The sequence below is a fragment of the Cupressus sempervirens genome, chromosome 8 (assembly GCF_028749045.1).
Source record: "Cupressus sempervirens isolate cs-2001-9-10 chromosome 8, ASM2874904v1, whole genome shotgun sequence".
Taxonomy (NCBI): Eukaryota; Viridiplantae; Streptophyta; class Pinopsida; order Cupressales; family Cupressaceae; genus Cupressus; species Cupressus sempervirens.
The window spans coordinates 729460414-729472445 of NC_143125.1; the positions used below are offsets into that span (position 1 = coordinate 729460414).

General features: G+C 31.7%; 1 protein-coding gene across 1 annotated transcript; it reads left to right on the forward strand.

Moving 5' to 3' along the window:
- The first annotated feature begins 4863 nt into the window (after nt 1–4863).
- Nucleotides 4864–7129, forward strand: LOC149544507 (UPF0496 protein At3g49070-like). The gene is made up of 4 exons (XM_089796408.1): nt 4864–5390; nt 5571–5638; nt 5721–6289; nt 6701–7129. Exons 1-4 carry the CDS (start codon nt 5293–5295, stop codon nt 6998–7000), a joined length of 1035 nt encoding a protein of 344 aa, XP_089652534.1. The 5' UTR covers nt 4864–5292; the 3' UTR covers nt 7001–7129.
- Nucleotides 7130–12032: the final 4903 nt, after the last annotated feature.

Genomic DNA, 12032 nt, shown 5'->3' on the forward strand with positions numbered 1-12032 from the left:
TGAAAGTGGTAGAGCCTATGTGGAAATCAAGAGAATGTGCACATACAACTAGGATGATTTTTTGCAAATTTGGTTAAGCAAATTGGCAATAGAACAACTAAAGATTGGCTAGAGTGCTTAAGCAAGGCATAATCATCCTATGGGGACAATAGAACAACATGAATAGGGAAGGATTTAAGGCTATTTGTGGAAGATGAAGAAACTAAAATCAGCAAAAATAAAGCATAATGTTAGTAGCAAGTAGCCAAACTGCAGGAGGTAATTCATATGGTACATGACCAACATGAAGAGACATGGCAACTAGGTCATAACTTGGCATAATACATCCAAAGGTTGTGTGTGGTCCACTGATATATAATGCTATTGGTGATCAATGCCTTGACTCTAGCTGAGCAGAGTTGGCCATGAAGGAAGTGCAGATCTAAAATTATACAGAAGTCATCCTCAATAAATTTGCACTCATTTACCTATGAAGGAGATAAAGTCATAGAAAGATGAAGAAAAACTCTCATGAATTTATCTGACAAATGAAATCCATATGGTGTACAAACTTGCATAAATAAAGCTCATGCCATCCAACAAAATAACAGAAAATGCCAAACAAGATCATGGTTACCAACGGCTTACATAAAAACCAAAGAAGAATGATGTTCAAAATGATGAAGAACAACATAACAATAAAGCCATGGCTAGCAAATATCAGGAACATGCCAGACGTCCAAAGTTGAACTAGTCGGCATTCAAATATGCAAGAAACTTATACCCAACAAGAAGAAAATTTGTAGACCAACAGTCGACCATATAAGAAAATGGCATGCGATAGCAAAAAAATCCATCCAAAGCAAAATATGGTGCCCATCCAAGCACAGAACCAACAAATATGCATGGTATCCATCCAAACATTAAGAAGATGTAGGTGGCTAGGGTTTGGAAAACCTTCACCCTTCCTTCCATACATAGCAACAAACAAAACAAATACCTTTCTTTTTCCTTTCTTTGCCTTTGACATTTTTTAATCCCTTTACCATATTTAATAAAATTTTGGTTCCATGCATAGGGTAAGCATTTTATGCTATTTAAAACAATACACATATTTTACTTAAGTTATACATGCATTAATCTTCATAATGTAAAGTATATTTTATACATTAATGCATGGTATAACTTAATAAATATATTTTACAAATATTATATATATTAAATGAATTGAATACGATTTATCATTTAATATATACAATACTTGTAAAACATATTTTATAAATTCCCTTTATTATATTTAATACTAGTTACGTGTTTATTAAAAGATTGATAAAATAAATAAAAAATAACACTTTAATAATAAATATAATAAAAAGAGTTTTTGATTGTAAAATTAATAAATCAAGTGGTTGTAATTATAAAACCATTGATTTTATTAATTAATTAAAGGGAATTAAAATGAGTTTTAAATATTTTTAATGCCTAAATGCAAGGAGGGGAAGTTGTGTCTATTTTCGAACTCTAAAGGGACATTCAATTAATAGGGGCTATTTTTGGAGGCTAAGGGCAGTTCGCAATTCTCATGCGATGATGGAGTAGATGAGTGCTATTTTTGGTGATTTATGGATCAGTTAAGGGCAGTTATGCATGCTAATCATATTGAGAGCCTATTTTATGCATATATTGCATAATTATGAGGAGTTTTACATGCTATATTTTTGGGTTACTTGATGGATCCGAGTTTGATTTTTTGTGCATGATTTTGAGGAGCTAGAGGCAGTTTTTGAGTTATCTATCAATTGGGCAGGTGGTTGAGAGCAGTTTTAAGAGGCTTCTTCATAGTTTTCATCATTTTTGAATGATTTTTACTAGGCATGATCTTGGAATCCAAATTAGGATTATGATTTCTATATATTGTATATTCACCTCATTAGGAAGGATCTTCTTTCGAATTCAAATTTTTGCGCATTGCAGATTTTGAGTTGATTGTAAGAGAAACTTTGTAGCAGAGATTTTTTTAGCATTGGTTATAGAGTTTTAGCAGTTCCTTTTCATTGATTTTTGTGCAACATTGTGAATTTTTTACTTTGAATGTTGTGTTTGCCTTCATTTAAGTTGCATTCCTTATTGCATATTTGAATCTTGATACTTGTGATTACGGGTCTTTGTTTGTGATCATTGTCTTTTTGCAAAAAATTGGTGAAATCTAGGTATCCCTTTCAAAGAAGAAGATCTTGGTCATTGCATAGAAACACTTATGTGGTTGCATGTTTGTCTAAGTATTGTGGATCAATTGTGTCTTTTCATAATTCATGTTTCTTCAATTAAAGTTACATTCAAAACCATCGGTGTATCACCTCATTTCGGTTAGTATTCATTATTTGTCATTCACTTCTTACCCCTTATCTCACATATATTTTAGGATTAGGTGATCACAATTTAGGAACCAACCTAGCTTTCGAAGATTCATCTCTCATTTTAGGACAAGCCACCACCCGAGAGAGTTTCCATGTTTCAGCAAGATGGCTAGATTTTACGTCTTGCTATAGGCATAATCCTAATTGACAACAATGACTAAGTCAATAAATTAAAACTATTATTAAATTTAAAACTCGCTGAAACCTTTCATAGAAAATTGAGATGTTCCTAAATTATCCTCCTAATGCATAGAGCTCTACTGCCATCCAAAGACAAAAATAAACACCCAGCTATACTCTTGAAGAACACCATATGCTAATTTTACATCCTCCAAAGTTACCAAAAGGACAAAACTTAAGCCTAAAGACAAAATCAATAGATAGGTGTTCCAAAAGGCCAGATAGAGCATGTTGAAATCAGTTTTAGTAACAGGAAAACAAAATAATACTTAAATTGATAATCTAAGAGAATTTACATTCACCAAGATCAATCAGAGAATTACCCCATTCACACTTAGAGAATTACCAAACTCGTACTCTACATGCACAAAGATCAATAAGTCTACATAAACGAAATGAAGACTACCACATAGCAGACTAATCGAGAATAGAGTTCCTTGTTGAAATCGACCATGATTGTTAAGAAATTTTGAATCAAATAATTTAATTGCTCTACTATGATACCGTATGTTACTCTTATTCCAATCAGTCATAACTAATCATCTTCCAATATTGTAATTGAAAATAAATAGAATCAAATGAAAACCATTATAAACTAACTATAAAGAGATGAGAAAACCATGTCACATATTAGTTAACTCAAGAGTGCCACAACTACTATTAATATCAACTTATATATTAAGAATTGAGTTAATTACATATTTACAAAGGCTTTTATATGGCATAAGGCCACTTCTCTGACCCTCCTCTTGTTATATTACGAAGAACATACTACATAAACAAAATCCCTAAAAAGGTAGGTAGATAACTGATAGAAACTATAGGAGCTACTGACCATATGATACTAAAAGCTATAAGACCAAGATTACTAATGAACATAACAAGATACCATCAAAATTCCCTGCCAGAGAGGCATCGTTAAACCAATATTTGACTAGCAAGCAACCCAAAGCAGTCAGAGGTACCCAACAAATCTAGAGCTGATATATATTTATATTTTATTAGCAATCACTCGGTTCATAAGTTTTCATTTTTAACACTAATAGATTTTAAGATAATTTCAATAATATATTACATAAAAAAAAAATGAAAATTAGAGAAATCAAAAGATGATCAAAACTTTTATTAATCAAATAAAAAACTATATTACTTGGTTTCATTTTATTTTTAACTTTCTAAATTTAGTTTTACTTTGATTTTTTCATGAATATATTAAAATTTTACCTTTTAATATAATTTATTTTTGCTTTGATTATTTAATTATTAAAACTTTATTAATGTCGATAGGCATTCCATAATGGTAGAATGGGTGGAGTGAAATGGTGTGGGCATGTTAATGTTAACTTTTATTCTTCTAGGTTAAATTTGACAACCATCTACACGTCAAAAGTTTAAATCTTATTATAAATAGACTATACTTTTAAAAATAATTTAATAAATACCACATAAAATATTTGTTTAAATTATAATATTTTGAGATATAAATCATCCCTTTTTTAGAAATTAAAATAAAAAGCTAAAGTTAGTAAAAAACTAAATAAATGGAAATGAAGGAAAATAAAATAAAATAGATGTAGTAAATTAAATTATAATTACTTTGTAGTCGATATCTATCACCATTTCTTTAGATAGATTTATTTAAGATATCTATACTAGTTTATTTAAGAATTTAATAATTATTTCACTTATCTTTGTACTAAATTCATTTTTAAAAAAATTGTTAATCTTTCAATTAATATTAAATAATATATCAAAAAATGAAAGAGAGAAAGAAGAAAAAGAGATGTAGATAAAAAGAAGAAATAGCGAGCTCTATAATCTCTCTTATGTGCACTTTCTCTCACAACACAAATAAATTGATAATAGTATCTAATTATCTTCTTCATTCAAATATTTCCTTCGATTATATTTGGATCTCCATTAATCTATAATTATTAATAACTTTATACCAAAAGTAATCATATTGCACAAGTATTTTAATAAGATTTGAGAAGGCACACTAGGCCAAATCATCAAGAAAAGAGGTCAAGAACTTAAATAAGCTATAACTTCATTTAAACACAAGATACAATTGCTAATAACAAATCATTACTAATTATTAGAACACATCTCATGGATGAAAAAGGATACGTGCTTACGTGCCCTCATTCTCACTTTACTTAAAGCATAATTTGAACTTCAGAAACGTGATTATTTTCATCCAATTCTTTTATTATATTTCTGCCTGATTTCCGTACACACAGGAAGTTGGATCCTTAAAGCTAATTTCTTCGCCACGTGTAAAATCGACTTTCGTTGCTTCTCTGACCAGTCGGCATTACGGGCTGCAGCAGGTCATTCGTTTACAGTCGCACGGTGTTAGCCCGTTGAGTCGAAGTGTAGACGTGGCTGATATTATCCCACGTCAGACAGCAGAGCTCGAAAGGAAACCAAATACAAGTTGACGCGATCGATTTCTTGAATTGCAGGCTTAGGCAATGGATAAAACTTATACGTATACACCACGACAATATTCACACATATCCACAGATGATCGATCAAATTTGGATTTGTCCACAATAAGAATAAATTGCACACAGGAAATCGAAGGCGTGAGAAATGTTACATGGCCGTGAGAAAATGAAGAAGAGAACAAACTAGATACATTGAATTCAAAGGATATGAGAATATTTTAATTTTGCGTAGATTTCAGGCAACCGAGGAAGAAAAATGTTAAATGGACGATTTTGTGACCTCTAAAGTTCATTCATTTGATAGTTTCTGCGTTTCAGGCGCGTCTCGTTTCAAATTCTTTGATTCTTTTATGACGAGCAGGTAACAATGACGCACGGAGTTTCTTCGTTGTATTGTAGAAGATTATATCGAATCAATAAGCTTGCAGTTTCCCTTTCCAGTAGCAAAAGTTTTAATCTTTAAATTTTCTCGATTACATTCGACCGGCAAAATAACTTTCTTCAATCTTTAAATTTGTTGATCTGGATTTCGAATTTACAGTGTTTTCAAAGAAATAAGGCGCTCACTATCAAAGTTCGGCGGGAAGCTTTGCAGGCGAGAATCGAAAGGTACACGTAAATTTCCAACGCTTAAATTTAAATTTTTAAAATTTTGTCGAACAAAGCCATGACTCGTGTAACCTATTTGCAGGAAGCTCTCTTAAATTCTCAAAGAAGCTGTCTAAGCAGGCATTGATGGAAGATTTTAACGAAGACGACGCAAAGGCCTTTAGACGAGAATCATATAATATCTTCTGGCGTAAAGTTGAAACCCTAACAGGAAGAACTGATCAAGGCGAAGTGAAAAAAGATATTCCAGCAAGGTCTCGTCTTCCGTCCTACAGATCCTTGGCAGAGCGGCTCCTGGAGCCAGATCAAGAAGCTGTTTATCAACTCCTGCGGTCAAATTTACAAACAAACGTTAACTATAACAATCTCGCTAAAGACTACTTCAGTAATACCGCAAAGGCCTTCGAATTATGCAGCTTTCTCCTAAATAATATCGAGCAGGGAAGAGCCAATGACAACAGCGTACAAGAAGTTATAAAAGTAGAGCAGAGTTCAAAAAATCTAAGTGAAGATCAATGCAACACCATAATTCAACAGTTTGAGTCATTCGTCGCACTTGATAATCCATTTAGGGTTTCTTCGACGCAGTATTTTGAAGAGATCCAAGAAAGATACGGAAAGTTGCGGGGAAAACTGGAGCATTGTACAAAGGTTAGTAGAAAAGGCTTGAACCTGTTAAAGAAAACATGTTTGTGAACTTTTAATCTTTAATCGAAATCATTTCTTGTGATAATTCAAGCATTACGAAAATTCAATTTCTTGATTTATTTAGCAATTAAGATTTTCATGTTGTATGCGTGACTTGCAAATAGAGTATCATTTCCTTATTTACTTCTCTTTCTTGTGAGTTAAGGCATAGCGTTTTCTTTTTTCTTACTTCCAAATTAAGACATTGAACTGTTCTCCAGCCGTGTTGCAAGCATGACTTTTGAATACTGGAATCTGTTTGCAGGCCTATAATTTTTGAAAATAAATATACGAAAGCAACCTATTTAATTTTGCCTTGCGAGAGGAGGTTTTTGTGTATTTACTATTGTAATCCTTCATTTTCTGGATTTATAGCTTGATGCTGCAGCCAAGGGAACATATATTCTTCACGGAGACCTGGACACCATGAGCAGGCTTGTGAAGCTCCTGAATGATGAAATTGAGCACAGCAAAAGCAAGATGAGAATCTGCTTGGAAAGAAGGGATGATACGTGCCATGTACAGGAGGTAGCAATACTGTTGCAGAAGAGCCATGGTTATTTTGTCCAGCAATTAGATGAATTAGAAGAGTGTGTTTTCTTATGCTTTGCAAGTATTAACAGAGCCAGACGCCTGGTTATTACACAAATCGAGAGCTATCAAGCTCATTCTTGAATTACTGCGACGAGAATTGTGTTTTCTCTCGCATTATTTTTCCTTCACAGTGTTGAAATTATGTAATCTGTTAATGTGATCCAAAACCTTGTTTACAATCAAATTATATGCTAATTTATTTTTGCAGAAGTGGTCTTTGGGAAGAAAGAGCCTTAATAATGGAGACAGTGTGATATGTTAGATTTCAGTTTTCGTTTGTGTTTTTTCTCGTAGCTGAATCCAAAAATAAGGTACAAATGAAAAGAAATGTAGAGATTACGCTGTGGTTTCGCCATCAGCAATTTTATTTAAAATTTTCAGCTCGTGAAATGTTGGAGATCACAGCACGCGGGTCTTTCCATGTACATTTCAAATCAAACTAGCTAGCTAACAGTTAGTAACAGCTGATATAGTTCGGGCATTGCGGTTAATCATAGTTTAATCAATTTTTAGATTTAGCATATAAGTAGCGGGTGATTATTCAATTATTTATTTGTTATTTAATACTTAAAATTATATTTACAGGAGGTGAATCAGTATACTCACTAATGTCATTTTGTTTACTTTAGATCACACTCCTCATTTATCTATGAGTTAGTTAAGAAAAAATACATAATATGATAATAACAACACATAACACAATATTTATCTCATGGAAATTCAACCAGGGTAAAAACCACAATGTGTGAGTTGATCCTCACAAGTTTTCACTCTTTTGGAGTGAGCACGGTCAAGAGCTTACCCTTGTTAAAAGATTACAATGATACTATAAGGTGTCACCCTATTAGGAGATTTTGATGAAACCTATTAAAGTCTTTCCTGTTAGGAGAAGTTTGGTTAAAGAACTTTAGAACACAAGTTAATGTGTCACCCTATTAAGGGATTTTTGCAAAGAACCTATTAAGGTCCACCCTCGATGCGATTTTCTATTGTAAAGATTAGTAAACAATAGAGAAATGATCTAACAAATTAGCTAAAACTTAGCTTGATATAGATCCTTCTTCAACTCTCTTGGCCTTTCTGGAACTAAGCTCTTCCTTCTCTTAGCTCTGCAACTTTAGACTCTGATCACTTGTGTGCTTTCTCTCTCTGATTATGCACATGATATGCCTTATTTCTTATGAATCAATATACTCACTAATGTCAATTTTTTTTAAAACTTTAAATCACATTCCTCATTTATCTATGAGTTAACTTTCTAGTTAGAACTCAACTGGTTAGGGTTAAGAAAACATACATATCATGAAAATAACAACACATAACAATATTTATCTCATGGAAATCCAACTAGGTTAAAAACCATGGTGTATGAGTCGATCCTCACAAGTTTGCACTCTTTTAGAGTGAGCTTGGTCAAGAGCTCACCCCTGTTAAAAGATTACAATGAAACTATAAGGTGCCACCCTATTAGGGGATTACCTCTTAAAGTCTTTCCCTATTAGGACAAGCTTGGTTAAAGGGCTTTAGAGCACAAGTTAATGTGCCACCCTATTAAGGGATTTTTTCAAAGAATCTTTTAGGGTCCACCCTCGATGCGATTCACTATTGCAAAGATTAGTAAATAATAGAGAAATGATCTAACAAATTAGCTAATAAAATTAGCTTGATATAGATCATTCTTCAACTCTCTTGACCAGTCTAGATCTAAGCTCTTCTTTCTCTCAACTCTACAACTTTAGACTTTGACTGGACTTGCATTATTTTCTCTCTTTGCTTATGCACACGATATGCCTTATATTATCCAAGCACACTCTCCTATCCTCCACACAGTCACTCCTTCAAGATGACTTCTCTTTAATCACTCTTCTTCACTCTCTGAGATTCCACTTTAGCTTGACACTTCTAGCTCTTTGGCTATTCGCTTGGCAATCTAACATTTACTCTTCCAACTCTATTTTCAAATTTATACTCTTCTCTTGCTTCACTTGGAAGACTTGATTTGAGATTTCAAAATTTGAATTCCCACCCTACTACTATCTCAACCTCATTTGGTAGTAGTGCACTATTGTTATCATGTTAATCTATGTTTGTACAATAGTCACGAGTGCCATGTGTTCTTGGTGACTTGCTCTAGTTAGAAATAATTCAAATTTGAATTCTTTTTTATTGTTCCTCGTTCTTATCCCCTATCACCATTAAATGTGACGTTGAGTGCACTCTTACTCTTTACATAACTAGGCAATTATGAGTTTCTCACTTCATTCTCATTATATCGACTTGGATAAATCAACTCACTGTTTAGTCTACTATTCCTTCTGCTTACATAGACTTCACTTATCATGTTTTGTCTAAATGGATCACCTTTTCCATCACCTCTATTAGGACACCACATCTTCTTGACTTCGATTACTCAAAATTGTGGGTTAGAGTCACACATTAGTGTTCCTTGCTAGTTGTGCCTCTCTAGGGATCATGATTCCTTTGAATGTGTCACCAACAATGACAACACCTTGGTAACTAAGTCTACTGGTCCTATTTATTGGCCAATCTTCAAGATACTTGGGCCAACATAAAGAGTTTGTAAAGGGTTGTCTATAATTGATTTAGTTCAAGTATCAAAGGTTCACATCAAGATTTGAGCGAGTTATAACTATCTTTTTTGTGAATAGTTTCTTGATTCTTCAAGTAGTGACAAAGTGATCATAATTTGATTTGCATTGATATGCATTTTAATATCTTATTCTACATATATAGAAGTACATTTAGGACTTTAAAGATGTCTCCAATTCAAGTGGTTCATGGCCTCGAGGTGTGCAAGTGATTTGTCAGGGTTGAGAGTTATTTTTGTTAGTGTTCTCAAGATTCAATATGATGATTGATGTGGGTATTGTTGTTTTTATTCATATTTCTTGTGGATGTTTATGGATTGTGTTCCTTTTGTGTTGGTGGTCATCATTGTTTGTTGTGCTTACCATTAGTGATTTTCTATCAATACGATGGTGTTATTTATGTTCTTGTCTAATTAGATGATTGTACCATATTGCAAATGTTTGAGGTGAAAGATTTTGGTACATGCTATATGTATTGGGTGACGTTACTTGGTTTGGATAATATAATATTGCATTGTGTGTGGTTATAGTTTTGTAATCAAGTTATTAATGTCGATAGGGAAAATGGTTAGTTTGTGAATATGAAATCTTCAACCACTAAAAGCATACAAATTATATTCAAATAATCCCAATCGCTCAATGAATATTTAGAATTAGATTTTTGCATAAAATAATGAAAACATAAAAAATGCAAATTTTCCTACTGCAGTTAATTGTTCTTCTTTCTCCTCCAAAATCAATGTTTTTCTTATTGACAAACACACTAACATTGTTTGAAAGCAAGTATAAAGAAAATAACAATATGACGATGCTCAAAATGTGGTTAACAAAAAATGGATGAAGAAGGTCATTAAATAGAAAAATAAACTTGAAAATGAACATACACAAAAGATGAAACAAAGAATTAAAAGGAAAGGAAGATCAAATGTTATATAATAAAATCCCAACAAAAATATGAATTTATATATACTAGTACATTTGGGCTCATTTTCTGACAACTAATTATCAAAATTTAAACTAACTAAAAATCTAAATAGAATAATTTGTTTTAAATCACATTTAAGTAATTTATTATATTATTAAATAAAATAAAATTATTTAAATAAATTATGTTTTGATTAACTAGAATTTTTCTTTTTAAATAAAATATATTTTAATTAATTTAATATTAATAAATTTTATTTTAATAAAACTCATTAAAAAAAAAAAAGGGTTAGTATAATAACTGCAAGTAATTTTATATCTAATGATATATTACAATAATATATATTATATAATATATACTTTTATAATATATATTAATATTATATTATGCAATATATTTTATATATTAATCATATAATTTTCTTTATGTATTTCATTATCCTGATATCTTAAAGAGATATCATTTTTTTGTTTACTAATTAATCAATATTATCTCTATTAATTCTATAATTTTGAAACCATACTAGTCTGATGGTACATATCTAATTATGCATAAAATGCTTTACTAATGAAGGCCTATATATATAATTGTCTAGTCTTCAGTTATGATCAACATCTCCCTTGGGGCAATGTTGTTTGAGATTAAACTTTAACGAATTAGTTAGTTTAATCACTAACTAAATCTATTTCTTCATTAGATGTCAATTTGGAGAGAACAATTCTAGCTGACCTAGAGAGGGACATGTCATTTCTAGGGACATGCCCCTTGGGTACCATATCTATGTAGGTTATGATTGTGGATAAAGGAAACACATTAAAACTAAGTATGTTCCTTTAGCATTCATTGCCTCATACAAATTATAGAAGAATAAATATATTATTGCATAACTATATATCTCAACAAGAAGGATTAATATTCCATCTATAATTGATCTAGATCATCTCCAAAACTTTAAAGGTATTATATCAATCTGATTTAGTAGCAGAATTTGCAAAAACTTTGCATGGTATCAAAGCTCTAGTAGTCAAACCTAGGCTCTGCAAATTGATAATTAGACTTTAAATATCTAGCAACATCCTTCTATCTTCAATGACAAACACAATCAGACCTAAGGACATGTTTGATGGAAAAGAACACTTCATTGCTTGGAAATTAAAAATTATGATGATTCTTGAAGACAATAATGTGAAATAGTTTATTGGTAAAGCATCCAAGAAACTTGCTGTTGAACCCAACAAAACTATCTAGAGTAAAGGAAATAGGAAAGCCATACAAATCATATTAGATGGAGTGAAAAATGAAATATACCTATGCTAATTAAAGATCAAACAACATTTAATATGATCTCAATGCATTATTAAATGTATATGAGGTTAACAATGCAACTAGAACCCTTGCACTAAAAGACAACTAAATATGCCAATAGTGGCATGTTGTGATGGTTAAGTTGTTGATTGTTATCCTTGCCATCAAGGTTCAAATCTATGGGGATGAGGTCCCCCGTTTGTGGCCTCACTGGTTCATAGCTCTAGGTCAAAGCGTTTACCCCTCTTTAAAAAAAAATAAAGGTAACTAAATC

Coding starts and splice junctions, on each gene's coding strand:
- LOC149544507 (XM_089796408.1), top strand. CDS start 5,293: ATGGACGATTTTGTGACCTCTAAAGTTCATTCATTTGATAGTTTCTGC. Junction 5,391..5,570: donor GATTCTTTTATGACGAGCAG/GTAACAATGACG, acceptor TCGAATTTACAG/TGTTTTCAAAGAAATAAGGC. Junction 5,639..5,720: donor TTGCAGGCGAGAATCGAAAG/GTACACGTAAAT, acceptor ACCTATTTGCAG/GAAGCTCTCTTAAATTCTCA.